We start from the raw sequence: 17,513 nt of genomic DNA, 5'->3' as shown, positions 1-17,513 counted from the left end.
ATGAAGCAATGCTCAAACCTAAGGAAAATTGATTTATTACAACAACCAATTACAAGAGACTGTTACAGATGATATTATTCATAGTAGGCATCAATCTTTTAGAACAAACCTTTAAAGGAATATCTATTTTGAACGAATGTACCTAGTGGTGTAATGTTCATTCATCTCAATGACTTTACCCATAGTCTACTGTTTAAAGTGTTCTGATCGCGAAATATAGCAAATTTCATCAGTGTCAATTGTGATAGAATTGCATCTTTCTTGAACCAGGTCTATAAGCATGAAAGTGCAGTCAACGGACGAGTAACAAGTTACGAATTACGCTGCATCAATCAATTATGTATGAAAGTTATCCCGGTGTATATTCGACTACGCTACACAGGTTTTGCTTCTTTGACCAAAAGAAACATTGCATAGAAAACTTTGATATAATCCCATCAATCTCATACATTCAGTAGAATATTTTTGTGATGTGTACTTTTTTTATACAGATTTCTCAAGAATGCCTGCTTGTATGGTTTTTGGTTGCCGTTCTAGGAGCCATGTCAACAGTATGGGCACTATCATGCATAAATTCCTGACGAATATTGATTTAATAAGAGAATGGGTTGGGCGTTGTGGATTTCCGGTGGACGAGCTTTAAAGTAGAGTCGAGGATGTCTTGGGAGACTCGAGGGCCAATCGATTCCGCATCTGCAGCCTGCACTTTACCCCGAATATGTACGACCAATCGCAGTACACAAAAAAGCATCGACTCAGAACGTCTTGTAAATTGCTTCCAATGCAATTCCAACTCTATTTGTGCACACGCTGCCTCAGGTGAGCCCCGGATAATGAATTGCATATTTACCAGATTGTATTACCTATTAACTATACCAAATTTTACTACACATCTGTCCCTGGTTTATAGAGCATCATAGAAAGTAATTATGACCATAGAAAACAATGCCATAGTGCCCTTCAAAAGAAGCATAATCTTTTTTTCGTAATCGTGTGCTTGACATGTCCATTTTTTTTTTTTGGAGAGCATACTGACTGGAGCACAGACACTTGCAAGTGACGACACCACATACACATCCAGTATACCAATGGTCATAATATCAAGAGTTCCCACATACCTAATGCAAATCTAATTTTCCCATTTACCACTTTGTGACAATGCACTGAAAATGAAGGCGCAAGATTCTGCATCCATTTCTTATCCGAAGACAATAACAACTTCTAGTGCCTATCAGGTAATTTTATTTCACTTTTCAATTACGAGAATAATATGAAATTGTTTATGTATCCTGTCGGTACTTTACACTATGTGTCATTTAAGGGTTTCTCTTTATATGTGCCATTGTCTTCATCCCATTGTCTCTGTTCCATTTCACTGTTTTCATCCATACTAAAAACAAGTACTGTGTTACAGGGGTATGCAGGTACTTCGACTACATTTACATCATACCTTCGAGCTGGTCCAGAGTACGAGGTATGCGTACTGACCGCTCCCTTGAATGAAAGAAAGTAAGTCCTACATAGGATACTATTAGACAGTGACTTAAGTGCAGTCTTTCAAACGTTTATCATTTCAGTTCTAACGTTACAATTTCTCCCTAATGCAGAATACATTGCAAAATGTTTGAGGGCAACATTACAATCAGTATGTTTGGCACGGTGAACTCTGATCGAGTACACTTGCCATCAATCAGGTGAAATTCGAAATGTATATTTTTATTAAATGACGTACACCGTTTACGTGGATATGTATGTAAGCTATGTGTGCGATGAAAGATTTTAATTTAAAAAATGTTTGATTCTTTTTTTTAAATCAATATTCTATTCAAGGAAAGTATACAAGGTCAGGAATTAGAAGAGGAGGCATGTGGATCAGAGGTGGTGGACCAACTTGCTGGTGCAGTCGTTACAGAGAAGACCACGGTTTCACAGAAAATTAAGAAAACAAGGGTAAATAAAAATAAAAAAAATTGTTTTCTCGAAGTGTTTTGGGCTGGTGTTTTCTTAATACATTTTTTTTCTTGAAAGGACGCTGTTGGTATGAAATGAAGAGCTGCATTCCTGTGAGAACAGGAGACGCGCTGAGCTGACAGAGGTGGTGGGGGTTGGCTGTGCGCCGTGCTCTTAGTGTGAGAGTGAACAGTTCGCAAGAGGGGTAGAGGGCCTCGAAAAAAAAAGAAGCCGTTTGGAAGGAAACAAAGTGGAGTTCCAAGAATACACATTAGCACAGCGTTAATACACTTATATGAAACATGGATGAGGCAAATAGGTACAGGAGGGGTGGTGATATTTCCCACCTTAGCTTATACATCATTTGCCTGGTACAAGAATGGTGCAGTGGGGCGGGATGTACCGCCTCTCCTCCAACATTTGTTATTGCACGGGAAGTTCAGTGGAGATGGAAGGGCACTTGGATTTATGACTTGTTAGTGTCTCACGTTATCCGCAGAGCACATTCCTCCGTGGAAACAGGGCGCACGCAGATGACAATGGGGAGGACACTAACTGGAACTGTTGTCATAAAATAACTAAATCAGTAACAATATAGAAGAGTAAATGTTCACGAAAGCGCAGCATTGGTGGATGCCAGCAAACAATTAGTTTGTTTTTTTAACAGATTTCGAATGCCACGTTGGTTGGCCGGGCTAATCACTCCCATGAGAATGAAGGTCATTGCGTTTGATGTTGCGTGTGGGCTGTTCACACCGACACATCCTGTACAGTATGTTTTTGATTTGTGGCTTTCCTTCACCAAAAGGAAACTTAGAATACGCGCTCCTAAGAAGGTTCAATTGTTGTTCGTCCTTGGAAGAAAGGGAGGATTTGTTATGGATGAAATGACGGGAGGTGTGTAATACCCGCAAAAATGAGAAGGTTCACCATTTCTTTAAAACTGGACAAAGGATTTTGTAATTTCATTTTATGGAAACCGTTCATCTGAGCGGACACTCTGCGTTACACCAAGAGATTGGAAATACCAAATATAATGTAAGTTTTACTGTAGACGAGTTTATAGACAAACGAGTCAAGGTTTCATTTTCTGACCGTTATTGCTGGCTTACATTGTAATGGGTGGTTGGTTGGGGCATACTGTGATGACACGCAAACACAACCTGTATGCATTTGTCTTTGTCCAGGGCACATGGGCAGTCCAGCACCGAAATGCATGGAGTCCACGTCTGGGTTCCCACAGGTTCCACCAACGCCAAGTTCGTTGCTAATATTCTGTTATAATGCCGTCTATGTGTTGTTTGAATTCTTCCGTCAGCTTCCACATTCGCATCCCATTGCAAGCTAAACATACTCCACAGCACTAACCTCTCAAGCACATCGTAGACTCCAACTTTCCACAATGTTTTCTCTGTGTTGCCATTGTTTCTGCTTTGTGTTCATTATTAGGTTTCACCCAGTGCAGAATTAAAGGGTAAATGGATACATTTGAATAAAGAACAGCTACGGAGATATATTTCTGTTATGTTTTCTACACAGCTACATCCTTCCTTTCTGCGAATGTCATCAATTCCAGATACCCAGTGACGGGTTCTTCAGCAGGTAGTGGCAGATACGCCTAAATGGCTGGCTGGGTTACAATTATGCTGATGTGGGAACGATCGCCCGGACCGATGTGCCCTTTCGCGGTACCAGCAACAAGGAAAAACCTGGCATCGTTTACGGTGGTCTAGCAAGAAGCTGATGGCGAAGCCTTGTGATTCAAGATGCGTCAAATGCGCTTCTTCTACCGAAAGGAACACAGTGTACGTCATGATAAAAGATTTGATGTTCGAAAAGAAAGAAATAAAAAATGTAGTTGAACATAGAAATTGGCGGATGTTCTCGGAGCGTTTATTGTGAAATAAAAACACATTATAAATTGCAGAGTATTCGTGTTTCCTTTAAAAATAATGTTTTCTATTCCGATTTGGGACACGCTGTGCTGTGAGAGGATATGTGTGTTGATATTGCGGGTTTCGCGTCAACTAACATTAAGACGTAGGTAATTACTTGGCACGTTTGGCTACGCTGCCCACTAACGTCATGAAAATAGGTGGAGAATATCGCTAAGAATGGTGATGTCAGCTTCAGGGGCGGGGGATATGATTTAGTGCCGCGAGGGCAGTTCAACTTAGGGCGATGCAGCAAAGGATAAGTTTAGCACAATATGGCCGCGCCCCGCTGCCTGATTTTGCATGTGTAAAAGTGCGGAAAACTAAGGTAAGGTGCATAGGAAATGTTTTTACAATCGTTCAGTTTGCTTAAAACACATGCCCGAACGCTCGGCACAATAAAATATTTGAGCGCACTATTAAGCAATATCAGCAATATCCCAGCTACAGGAGACGGCATCTCCTCGGATGTTGGAATCCAGATCAGGGCCATCACTTCACAGAGTTCCGGGAGGACAACAGTTGCGATGCAGGGCTCAGAACATGTTAGGCACACTAGTTCAAGTGTGAGCGGCACCATGGAAGGTTTTCACTGTAGAGTGAAGAGCAGCGCCTCACTTGTGGTTGTTAGGAAAGATTTCTCAACTTTCCCTCCATACTTTCTATGGACCCCCAATCTTTTTGCTTTTGTTTTTGAACCTGTTCTGACTTTTTGAAGGGAAGTAAAGCCTTCAGCTTCACCTCCTTGCTCATTTGTTATGGGGAAACTGGTCAGAACTGGGAAACTATGCTTCCCTTTTACATTTTTTTGTTTACTTTTTATCCGTACAATGGGGATACTTTTGTATCACCCTAGCGTTTTACACTTGGGATTTTTGGTTACTTTTATATGTGCCTACAGATGTGTTTACCACATATGGCTACTAAACATGGTAGTGCCCTAAAATGGCCATGCCACAAGATTTTTGCTTGTTCTTTGGTCATATTGTAGTTTGTCCTTCTTCCTGCCTTGTCAGGAAATCCCATATAAGGCAATGCACTTGCCCGGGAATGCTGCAGCTTTCGCAGGCTAGTCCTGCTTTTGTGTTGCCCAGGGGGGGTGGGACTGTCTGGTCCCATTCCACATCCATGGTGCCAGTGAGTTGAGGTGTGGGGCATTAGTGAAACCAATGGGTGTCCCTTGTTGTTTGAATGGTGTAGGCTTGGACTTGATTCAAGGCTGGATTTTAGATATGAAGAGGACTCCTCAAGCCATTTCTTCTGATCAGCGTTGGAGCCAAGAATCCCTCTTAGACTAACAGTTGACTGGAGATCCGAAGAAGACTCCTGAAGAGACCTGGCATCCCTTCCTGCGTATGGCATGGTTAAGCGCTGTTGGACTACCTGATCTCCAAACACCCTGAGCAGTGCTTCAGTCCGGGACTAATTAGTCTGAACATCTTCTCGAAGTTCCAGCTGTCCTGAGCAGTCGAAGGTGTCCCTGGACAAACCGGTGGACTGACCAGCTCTCTCATGGGCCATCTAGCTCGAAGCATCACGCTTTTATACATTCCTTTCTAAATTTAATTATTGTGTATTATAATGTGTGGAGTCATTGAGGACACCTGACCCCACTCCCACTCTCCTGAGAACAGCCTCGACGGCTCTTCACGTTTACCTTGAATGGGTTTTGGCTAACCTCTCAAGAGATTGCTGTTCATTATAACTAGGGGGCTCCTAAAATCTGTCCACCAGGCCAGATTCTAGAAATCCATCTCAACAGTGGTCTATCATTTGGCAAATGGTGGCTTCTTTAGATGCTTGATTCCAGTGGTCAACTGAAGAATGGCTCCAGATCCCCTCTTGTCATACAACCTTTTGGGCTGGGGGCCTCCAACTGAAGGACCGGCTAAATTAAAACTTCGCACAGCTGCGCGGTCACAGCCAGCCAGCTCATGTGTATTCATATCTCACACAAGATGATTTTTTCTGTCTGTGCTGGGGATGCGTGCAGACAAGCAAAAGGCCCATTTATTGGGCTCTCATCAAAGCCAGCAAAGAGGACGTGCATATCGGACTACATTCCATCCCAACTCATGTGGAAGACAGCCACAAGGACAGAAGCACAAAAGTGTTCTCTCATAAGTGGTCATTAATGCCCCAGGGACTCTTTACCCTGAGGGATGCCACAGCCAAATTTTAAAATGCTTTTAAAATTGAAGTGCGAAGAGCAAATGAATAATGCTGGAAATATTTTAGTAATTTCCACCAACATATTGTAGACAGGAATGATTTACTATTCCAACTCTAATCCTGGAACATTAGGGAAAAGGTTTTAATTTTGGATCCCTGTGGGTGGATGCTACAAAATATTTTCTTTTTGCTGCTTCCTTCCTATTGATCTCTGTGGAACACTCTTTATTTTTGCTTTGATTGGATTCCTGTCTGGCGTTTTGGAGTTAATTAAATCCTTATGTTTTACTTTCCATGCCCTTTTGCTCAATAGCATTCGGAAACTGTCCAGTCCCTAAGACAACCGGTACTGAGAGACTGTGTCTCTCTGTGAATTTCTTGTATTGTCGCAACGAAGTACATCTTAAAGTGAAGTGCAGTTAGGCTACTTTGTATCCTTATACATTTTTCCGTATTGGTTGTTTGGTTACTATTACAATGTCCCTAGGACGAGCTGGTGGCAGCAGTTATCTATCATTTTTGTAACAATTTAATTGTTCACTAGCACCCTAAGATGGCCGTAACACAAGGTTTTTGCTTTGCTAGTCCTTAGGCCTTATTGTTCTTGGGCCTTCCTCCTGATGCCTTGGGTCAAGAAATGCCATCCACGGAATGCATTATCCCTGGGAAAGCTGCTGATTTCACGGGCATAGAGGCGGATTGTGTGTGAGGCGGAAGTGGGGGCTAGGGCTGTCTGATCATAGTACACATCCTGGCAACTGAATGTCTGCTGCTGGGCAGATGTAGCCAGTAGCAATCTATGATTGGATAGGCACTGCCAGTTTGAATGGTGCAGATCCTTACCACTGGAGGCTTGGGCAAGCTCTCACCCCAAACCTTGGATAAAAGGAGGGTTCCTTCGTTCATTCGGATGGATGACACATGCGGCTGGTCAGCACCAACTCCAGGGAAGTCCCTGTGTAATCCAGACACTCTGCCTGATCGCAAGACCACCCATGTCAGTGCGTCAACCTCTGGCCACTGAGAACAACCATTACCAACCCCTGCCTTCTGAGTCATTGGAAGTGTTCATGGACCAACTTTCCCCTAGGCTGCATCGCTGCAGCAGTCGCCTTTCTGAGTGCCTCTTGGGAACTTGAGGGATCTTCAACTTGTGTAACAAGATGCCTGCTTCTGCATTTTCAGCCTTCTTGCATCAACCAAAGTGATGCTGGGCCTCCTTTGTTTATCCACTGAAGATTGCATGTCGCTGCCTGACCATGCCGACTCCTGTTGCAATCCTTCTTCGCAGTGTCTGACAAACCTCCAACGCACACACTTCGAATAAATACAACCCGTTAGGGAAAGACACACAGGACACCTTTTTGCAAGGAGAACAAAGTTTAATCACACCCACGGAAAATACATGCCAGCAAAGAACTCTTAACACCGAGCGCACTGACAAAAACAGCATAAGCAACAAGTTATAAAGGCACAGTGTCATAAGTGACGTAAATTACATAGGTTACAGATCCAGGTGGATGGTTGGTGCGACCGTATACATAAACCGCCTGCTCCATAAGGGATGTCAGGACATTGGTCCCAGCTTCTCCTGCTCGTCTTCTTCCACGTGGGGTTCTTCTTTGTACGTCATCAGGCACGAAGCTCCAAATTGTCAATTAACACAAATCATTGTCTTCCCCATCTGTGGCCTAATGTGCACCTGGTACTGTAGACATGGGCGCAGAGGATACTTTGGAGGTCACGATAACTTGCAAACCCTAGCTCTATCCCAGACACATCAGTGCCTTCCCAAATCTTCCCACCCTGGTTTTAGGTTTGTTACTCCTCCCCACCCCCCACACATTGGCACGTCATAACACAAATCACAGGGATCCAGGAGATGGTGAACCCACCTTTCTGCTGTGATCTTCTGGATAAGGTTCACGTTACTTACATGTAGCTATTGTTCTCCAGCACGGGTCTGGCATGGATTTACATGCTCATGAATATTCCCTGTCGTCAGGCTGGGAATCCTCAGTACAAGAAAAAACTGTTCACTTTCACTTAAAAACTGTATTTCTCCTCTAAACCAATCACTGTCCTCTGGGTCATGCTGCCCCCATCCAATGACAGTCCTCTCGCCAAGACCCTCCTCTAGCAGCCATCTTTAGATTTGGTAAGCATGTAAAGTGGCAACATGACCAAGAAGAGCCGCAGAGGGACCGGAGGGAGTGTTTGCCTGGCAATCCATGCCAGACCCATGCTGGAGAACGAAGGTTACAGGTAAGAAACTTGTTCCTTGAATAACATCGAACAGGCTCACCTCAAGCGAACAGGTTGCGTAGCACTGCTTGGCCGACTATGGACTCCTCCCTGAAATCTCTGTCGACTCAATAGAGCTTCGTGAAGGTGTGTGTCTGTGGACCTCCACGTAGTAGCCCTGCAGATGCCCAGCAGGGGCACACCAGACAGGAATGCTGTCGTCGCAGCGATCGCTCTGGTGGAGTGGGCTCTTGGACGGCTGGGCAGCAGTCGGTTCACCAACCAATGACAGTGGGTGATGCAGCCAGAGAGCCACCTTGAAATGGAAGCCTTGGACAAGGCCTTCCCATGATTCGCAGGACCAAAGTTCACGAACATTTGTGAAGTCTTCCGAAAACTCTTCCACGATGTCAAAGAGCACGAGCAACGTCCAGTGAGTGCAAGGCCCTTTCTGCTGGTGATGAAGGTTTCAGGAAAAAACAAGTAACACCAAAGGCTCGTTGAGGTTGAATTCCGACGGAACCTTCGACATGAAAAAGGGGGGTGCGTACGCAGCACCACCCTCGATTTGTGGAAAATCAGTTATGGTTGCTTGCAGGATAGGGCCTGGATCTCACCTACCCTTCTGGCAGAGGTGATGGCTACAAGGAAAGCAGCTTTCCACGAGAGGAACTTGAGAGGGGCCTGATGCATAGGCTTGAAGGGAGCCCCCATGAGCCTCATCAGAACCACGTTGAGTTCCCACACCAGAGCAGGAGCCTTCGCCGGTGGGAACGATCGAAAAAGTCCTTTGAGAAATTCCTTGACGAGTCGGTGGGACCAAAGTGAAGATCTTCCTGGAGACCTGGTGTAGCAGGAAGAATGGCAGGATCTGCGGGTCCGTGACCCTCAAAGGGGTAATTTTCTGAGACCAGCACCACGTAGCGAAACGCTTCCACTTGTGACTGTAGCACTTCAAAGTCAAAGACGCCCTGAAGTGCTACAGTCTTGGCTAAGATCTCCTTGCAGTTCACAGGTAACCCATATCCTCCAAACTCTAGGGCTGCGGGGGCCATGCCTTCAGGTTCAGCGATCCTGGGTCATGATGAAGGATTGCACCTCTTTCTCTGGTGAGAATATCTGGAACAACTGGCAGATTGATCGGAGGCGACGCTGACAGGCTGAGCAGGTCTGGATACCAAATCTGCCTCAGCCACACCGGGGCAATAAGCATCATCTTGCATGGACACTGTCTGAGTGTGTTGATAACTCGTAGCGGGAACGGAGGGAACGCGTACAGGAACAGCCCTTCCCCCAGGAAGGAGAAAGCATCCCCCAGACTCCTTGGTTGGTGGAATCTGCTGGTAAACTTTGGCACTTGGAGTTTGCAGCCGTCACAAACAGATTGATCTGGGAGCTGCCCCATTTGACGAATAGGTGGTCCACCGGATCCAGACGAAGCTCCCACTCATGGCAGGAGTGCAGTTCCCTGCTGAGGGAGTCTGCAATGGTGTTCTTGACTACTGCCAGGTGGAGAGGGACGAGGAACATTCCCTGTCCGACGGCCCAGCACCACAAGTCCTGCACTTCTTTGTAGAGCACTGGGGATCAAGTGCCCCCCTATTTCCTGATGTAGAACATGGTGGTGGTGTTGTCCGTGAAGATCCTCACCACCCTGCCTTTCAGAGATGGTAGGAACAACTTGAGGGCCCAGAACTCTGCCCGTAGCTCCAGGATGTTGTTATTAAGATCCTTCTCAGGCACCCACAGGCCTCTGGTGTGCGCTCCCCATCCTTTCAGGGAGGCGTCCGTCGTGACCATCTCCAGGTATGTTTTTTTTTTAAATCATGTGCTTTGGGCGATGTTTGAGCAGACGCCTCACCATCCTATCGCCCGTTTGTCTGTGAAGCTTCCGGACACCCATAGCCAACGGGCGTCCAGGAAATCCTGACGGGGTCGCATTTGAGACCTGCAGAGCCGGATTAGGTAGATGCAGGATGATATGATGCCCAGTAACAACTTGATGGGCTGCACTGTGGCTGTCTTCGTCGACGACAGTCGTTGGACTTTTTTTTGAATGGCTGCCACCCTCTCTTCCGAGTGGTGATGCCAGACAAGACACTGTATTGAGTTTTGCACCCAGGAACAGCACGTTCTGTGATGGTGTTAAGCAGGGCTTTGGATAGTTGATGGAGAATTCCAGATCCGTCAGTAGTTGGACGTTCGTCTCCGTGTGTCTGTCGGCTGCGAAAATCAGGCAGTCGTCCAGGTACGGGCATACGTGTATGCCCTGTAGACTTACTTTATTTTATTTATATTGCGCACCTGGTCCATAGGCATCTGGGCGCACTGGCCGCCACTGGTGCCAGGCATTCTGTGAACACTCTGGGGGCCGACTCCAAGCCGAAAGGTAGAGCCTTGAACTGGTAGTGCTGTCACTGCACCACAAAACGGAGAAACTTCTGATGTTTCTTGCAAATGGGGACATGGAAGTAGGCGTCCTCTAGGTCAAACGAGGTCAAGAAGTCTTTTTCCAATTGGCCGAGCATGTGTTGCAACGTGACCATCCTAAACTTTTGGGACTTTGGGTATTTGTTCAGATGATATAGGTCTAGGATGGGCCTACAACGCCCTTTCTTCTTTCTGACCAGAAAGTATCTGGAATAGACTCTGGAGCCCCAGAGCCATTGGGTAACTAACTCTATTGCCGCTTTTCGCAGCATGGCCTGTACCTCTTCCAGGAGCTGAGGGATGTGCTGTTCCTGACGGATAACCGGAGGGATCCGCAGACACCTGCGTTGAAACTGCAAGGTGTGTCCTTGGGCGAGAGAGTCCAGCCCCCATCTGTTGGTAGTGATCTTTTTCCGCTCGCTGATTAAGTTCGTCAGCCGGCCTCCTACCGGCAGTGCACGAGTGGGGGCCTGACGTCCCGGTCGGTTCAGGCTTACTTCGGCGGCGGCGACCTGCCCTACGGGCGACACCAACGCTGTCCTCCGCTACCGTAGGCCTGGAAACGGACTCTGTAGGCTTCCTGCGTTGAGGATTCGGAAGGATGTCAGTACAACGTGGAGAAACATTTTGAAGACCTGCTCGACTTTCCCCTGGAGGAGTGAAAAGACGAGTGGTGCTGCTGGAGGGTGCCCAGGGAATGGTCCGTCTCTGTATCCGTCTTGATGGCCTGGAGGGACTCGTCGACACCTTCCCAAATAGATTCTCTCCATCGAAGGGCATGTCCAGCACCTTCGCTTGGATCTCCTGACGGAAATGTGTGCTTTCATCCAACCTTGGCATCGAAGGCAGACACTGTTCCCCATTTGCCAAAACCCTGTGTCGGTGACGTCCAATGCCACTGTGATGGCATGATCCGACGCCACTTCCCCCTTCCTGGAAGAGAGCGATTGCCTCCATCTTCTTATCGTCGGGGAGGAACTCCAGAATCGGCCCCAGTTTGTACCACAACTCCCTGTCGTACCTGGCCAGGATCGCCAGAGCATTGGCTGTCTTGATACTGGATACTGCGGTGTATATCACCTTCTTTCCCATGGCATCCATCCTTTTCCCCATGCTGTCCGCAGGGACTGAAGACGACGAGGACGGGTTGGGCCGACCGTTTCCTCGCAGCCACCGATGCAACTGAATCAGGCGATGGCTGCGACATCAGGCACTTGGGTGCGGAGTCCAGCACCCTATATTTCTTCTCCAGCCTATCCCGCTTGGCTGGAGCCATCCAAGGGTTCATGAGGGCCTGTCCCGCCTCCAAAACAGAAAGGGCACCGCCATGATAGTCTTCCACTTGGCATGCGCCTTTGATACAAGAAGCCCTTCTCCTTGGTTTCCTCGGGCGCCAGCTGGAATAGCTTGGAGGCCAAGGCGATCATGGAGTGCAAAGATCCCACCTCATCCGGTGGGGACACCCTGTGTGGAGCATCCAAATGTACTGATTCACCGTCCGCTGCGACAATGTCTTCGTCATTATCCGTTGTCATGGCCATATCTGTCCCCGTACCCATGTATGGGTCTGCTGGGGGAGAAGCGACCCGATGTGGTGGAGGAGGCTGAAATGGGGGCGTCGGAGTATGCTTCCTCTTCTTCGCTGGAGGCTTATTGGAGGCTGATCAGGGACCTGGGGGACCACAGGTACCGGAGCCGGAGGCATCCTCATCTGGATCTCTGACACCAACATGTGTAGAGTCGGCAGTATATCCAAGGATATGTCCCCCGGCTGAGAAGGCAGAACAGGAAAACTAGGCCCTGCATCGTCGTTGCCGTCATCCTCCTCAACGTCATTGTGGACCGTGTGTAAGGACTCCTGATCTTCGTTGCCCCCTCCTTTCACCCCTTCTGGCGAGCCTGCAGACTTCGCCAATGTTACTGCGGCGGTGTCGCACCTTGGAGGGTAGGTACACTTTCTGAGCCATGGGAGCTACCCTCGCAGGAGCAGCACCCTTAGCTGTCGTGGCAGTAGCCGGCGAGGTCTTAGCCTGTGCCGGTTGAGCCTGCTTGGGCTTTTCAGCCTTCTCCTCCATCCGCGGCTTCTCTGATTTCTCCTGTAGTTTAGCCGAGGTCAATGACTTCCTCTTCGAAGAGGAGCTTGACTGTCCACTGGCAATGGAGACGGAAGGTGATGAGGACCGTGCCCTAGACAATTTGGAACCCGCTTTTGCGGTGCACCCGCGGGACTCCTCTACCTCATTGTGGTCCGGCTGCAGGCAGTAGAGGCATTGCAGGTGCTTGTCCTCCACAAACACATTCCGTAGCCTGCATTTGGTGCAGGGCCTGAAGAAAGACCTTCCTCCTTCATTGTCGAAGGGTGTGAAGTAGGCCCAAAGGCCTTGTAGAATTTTCAATGATTTTTGCCCTTGAGGGCCGTGGAACTTCACCGACAACAGGTCCCCGCTGTCGGCAGATAATTAAAAGAGCACACATGCTTCTTTGAAACTAAAATGGAACTTTTTCTGTCAAAAACACTAAAAAACTTACAAATAGCTCATAGAGCAAATTCGAGGACTCCCAACACTGAAGCGTGCAGTAAAAATCTGAAGATGGCTGCCAGAGGAGGGGCTTAGGGAGAGGACTGTCACTGGATGGAGGCAGTATGACCTAGAGGACAGTGATTGGTTTATAGGAGGAATACAGTTTTTAAGTGAAAGTGAAACTGTTTTTCTTTTCCTGAGGATTCACAGCCTGACGACAGGGAATTTTCATTAGCATGTGAATCCATGCCAGACGCCATGCTGGATAAATTGGCGATCTTACAGTTTTATGGTCGGTGTTCTGGGGCTGACTGGTATACTGGAATGCTGGGGTCTTGGGACGGGGCATCTTGGCACTACTTCTTAGAGTTTGGGCTGGTGAAGGTCCGAGGCCTGTGCCTTCCTTCTCGTGGGATAACTTTTCACAGGGAACTCTTGGCCCTCTCATGGCCTTGCAGGGCGCATTCCTTCTGGGATACAAGTGCTAATAGTATGAAACAATGAGAGGTTTATGACTCTCCGCGGGTTTGGTCTTTCTCATTGCTGCATATGCTGCAACCCGACCCTGCGTGCACACACACTTATCACTATGTTCCGGGCCCAGGCATACTGCCCTGGCTGCAACGCAGCGCTAGGCCTCGATTTCAAAAGGGCTGCTGTTTTCTAAGATGGTGTTTCACTCCCAGTGCAATCTATACCCAAACATATAATACTGCCCATAATGCAGCTTTTATTGACACCCCCATTCCCTCTAAAACCTCCCCAAGCACCTAAAACACACTCTTATGGCTCTGCCTCATCCGGAACCTCTTGGGGGCCTGGGACGATCGTCCCCGCTCCCTAACAGCAGCCCTAGAGGTGTCCTGTGGCCTCCTATACCACAGAAGTCTTCATCTTTTCCTTGCCTGGGTGTTCTGCTGGAAGCTGTCTGGAAACGATTTGCGACAGACCAAAACTAAATCCTGTACTGAAAATTGACCACTGCACCTGCGACCCCAGGGTCTTTCTTGACCTGACCAAGCACAGAAGAGCGTGTCCCCAACGGATTCCGGAACCTCAGCAACAGTCTCTGGAGAAATTGGAGTTGGGGGGGTGGGGTAAGTTAACAAACCTTTTTCTGTGCCCCCCTCCCAACCCTCCCTGTCCTCCATGGGCGTAAAGTCCTGTCCCTAAATCACTCTTTCCTGACTTTGGTGGAGGCCTGGTCAAGGATCACTTACTAGACCGAATTCTAGTGTCTGGGATGATTGAGTCAGTTTACTAACCCGAATTTAACCTAACTTGTTGGTTGTTTTAATCATAACTACTGGCATTGCCAATATATATATAGTTTAGAACTGGTGAAATTTGGGAACAAGGCCCATACCGTTTTAGGGTTGCACATAATAAGAGTTGGGGAAGCTGTTCTATGATTATCCTGAAGTGTCTTTTCTACTTCTAATGCACAAGTACTTGCCTGTGTTAAAATGGTTATGGAATAAAATGCTTTATTATATCTCCTAAGGATGAATGTATATATCTGTTTCACATTATTGGTGTGAAAATATTTGAATACAGGTTTTTACTTGCTTACAGTGTATTATATAGGCCTGATCAATAATTGGATTTTGTGCTTAACTGCCTAACTGAAATCATTAGTGGTGTTCTGTGTGGACTAATGGTGGACTAAGCCTTGCCTCTCTGCCATCTCACCTTGATTGGGTTTAAAATTCCAGTGTCTTCATGTTCACCATAATAGGGTGGCATCCCAAAAATCTACCCCTAGGGTTGATTTTGGAAATCCAGCTCAACAGTGGAGCTACACGAAGTTCCCCAAGAGATCTTTTGAGAAAAGACCAGCGCTCAAACAACATGGACACATAAGTCTACCATGTGGTAACAAAGAAATTATTGCCAGAGAATCACCCAAATAGTTAAAATAATGTACCACTGTCATCAGCCTGTCTAGAAAGAGGTCCAAATGTAAAAACAATTGGAGAAAAGGCTCCCTTGACCTACTCTCCTTATGGGAGGTACTAGCACTTAACCATAGGTGCAGATCGGGGAACCTCTTCTACCTAAACACAATGTACTAGTAGCTTTAGGAACTGACTAGTGCCACCAATAAAGGTGAGCTAAGCGAGAGAGTGAGGTTGAGAGAGTGAGGTTGAAAACTATGTTACTCCAAAAACTCAGTTCATCATCACACAAACCAATCAGCAGGGAACTTGGGGGTCCCACTGAGAGAGATGGAGAAGCCGCAAAAAGAAAATATTTTACTTACAGTAAGAAAGGCTATTGAGCTGCAGAACTAATAAAAAGAGCTTGTTTAAAAATGCACAACTGAGGCACTATAGATGTTGTTAAAGAGCCAGGATTTTGTCGACTTCTACTTTTCACTGCCGGCAGAACACCCGATAGCAGACCCTATCGAATGGTGGAATATCTAAGCGGTGATGTGCTACATACCCCAATTTCTAAAGAGGAGTACACCTCCTGAACAGAGTCAGATAGCCTGGGGCTGTGTTCTGTGTTGCATTACACTGGATGGCATAGTAGCAGCGGTTTTCTTACCTCTGACAGCATTGGGTCCAGAGACTAGCCCTTCTCTCAGAAGCCCATCAAAGAACACTCGGTGCTTCAACAACAAGCTGGAGTAGAAGTGGCAGTAGATGGACTCTGCGCTCAAATCCACTGCCTCACAGAGCAAGATCAGGCACTGTATGAGGAAGGAGAAAACTTATCAGGAGGGTAAAAAGCCATCCAACTTCTCTCAAAGGTATCCTCTCTGCTCCTTCACTCCAGTAGCCCTTCATCAATATTCATCACTACACATCTAATAACACAAACATCTTCTCTGGCATGTTCCTTCCTTGTACAACCAATCTACTAGATCCACTTTCACATGCCCCTCTATAATCACCTCCTCTCCTTTCTCTGAATAGCCTACCACAAACTCCCGTGCACAACTGCGCCTCTTTTCCCGTCAATCGCCCCTCTAGCTTCTTTAACAAGTTATCCACCAACTTCCCCACTTGTTTCTCTATTGACCTGCTCTTATCCTCTAACAGTACCACCTCACAGTCAACCCCACAGACAGCTCCTTTCCTCCTTTAACCCACTACTTCCATTGTTTTAACAGACACCTACAATCGCCACCTATTTGATTGGTTGGCAACTTAGATAACATGCTTATGACACAAAGGTCCCCAAGACATTGTCACTTAATTGTGAATGGAGGAGAAGCTTTGAATGATGCAAAGGAGTCAGCATTTTGAATTGTGGCTGGAAGGCTAGTCCCAGTATTTGAGGCCTACATGATGATTTGTTAGTTATATAGCGCTTACGCCTAATCGCTGTACACAGAACATATTTACATAAATTAACCATCCCAACCGAGGTTGGTACTCATTTATCGACCTTGCAAGGATGAAAGGCTTAGTTGGCCTTGCTGGGATTTTGAACCTGCAGATCACACAGATTACAGCAGCGACCGCTCAGCCTCCTGAGCTATCTTAACGGTTACATGGCAACCCATCAACCTCCTTGAATCATGGATGGGTAGGTAGGAGGTGCTCAGCACATCAAAGATTGCCCAAGACAAAATAGCGATGGAGTTTGTTCATGAACCGCATTGTGAAACCTAAACCTCTCTCCCACTATACAGCACTCTCAAATCTAGGTGTGTTTTTCTCTTGTACTCAAACCATATTGTGAAACCTAGACCTCTCTCTCACTAGACAGGTCTTTCAAATCTAGGTGTGTTTTCTCCCATATGTAAACTGCATTGTGAAAGCTAGGCCTATCTCCCACTATACAGGTCTTTCAAATCTAAGTGTATTTTTTCACCCATATGTAAACTACATTGTGAGACCTAGGGCTCTCTCCCCCTAAACAGGACTCTCAAATCTAGGTGGGTTTTTCTCTTGTACTCAATCCACATTGTGACACCTAGGCCTCAGTCACACTAGACCGGTCTCTCAAACCTAGGTTTGTGTCACACCTCGGCAGCTAATTCCGGCACCTCAAGCTAGCAGGATGCATACTAGCAGACACACGTCCAGAATTGGCAATAGCAGTCTCCTAGCTGTTCGGCGTGGCATCCGGCGCTTCGCCGCTCCGTTCCTTAGGCAGTGGAAGCTGCCATGGAGACTGGTTACAATGGCCGCTGTCACAACTGCCTACGATTCCCATCATGCTCCGAGTACCACGTGAGGTGGTCTAACAAGGGCGACGGCCTGAGCCTCGTTTTCATCAAGGCATTAAATCATCCTCAGCCCGC

At 46.9% G+C, this 17,513-nt stretch overlaps 1 protein-coding gene across 1 annotated transcript in view; it reads right to left on the bottom strand.

Moving 5' to 3' along the window:
- Nucleotides 1-17,513, bottom strand: part of STK36 (serine/threonine kinase 36) — a 682,518-nt gene that overhangs the window by 297,231 nt on the left and 367,774 nt on the right. The window contains exon 14 of the mRNA XM_069651602.1: nucleotides 15,806-15,950. Coding sequence (XP_069507703.1) covers nucleotides 15,806-15,950 — 145 coding nt within the window. The remainder of the gene's footprint in view (nucleotides 1-15,805; nucleotides 15,951-17,513) is intronic.

This window comes from Ambystoma mexicanum, chromosome 3p (assembly GCF_040938575.1).
Source record: "Ambystoma mexicanum isolate Mex_15411 chromosome 3p, UKY_AmexF1_1, whole genome shotgun sequence".
Classification (NCBI taxonomy): Eukaryota; Metazoa; Chordata; class Amphibia; order Caudata; family Ambystomatidae; genus Ambystoma; species Ambystoma mexicanum.
The sequence above is the reverse complement of the archived record's forward strand: the minus strand, read 5'-3'. Positions and strand labels throughout refer to the sequence as shown.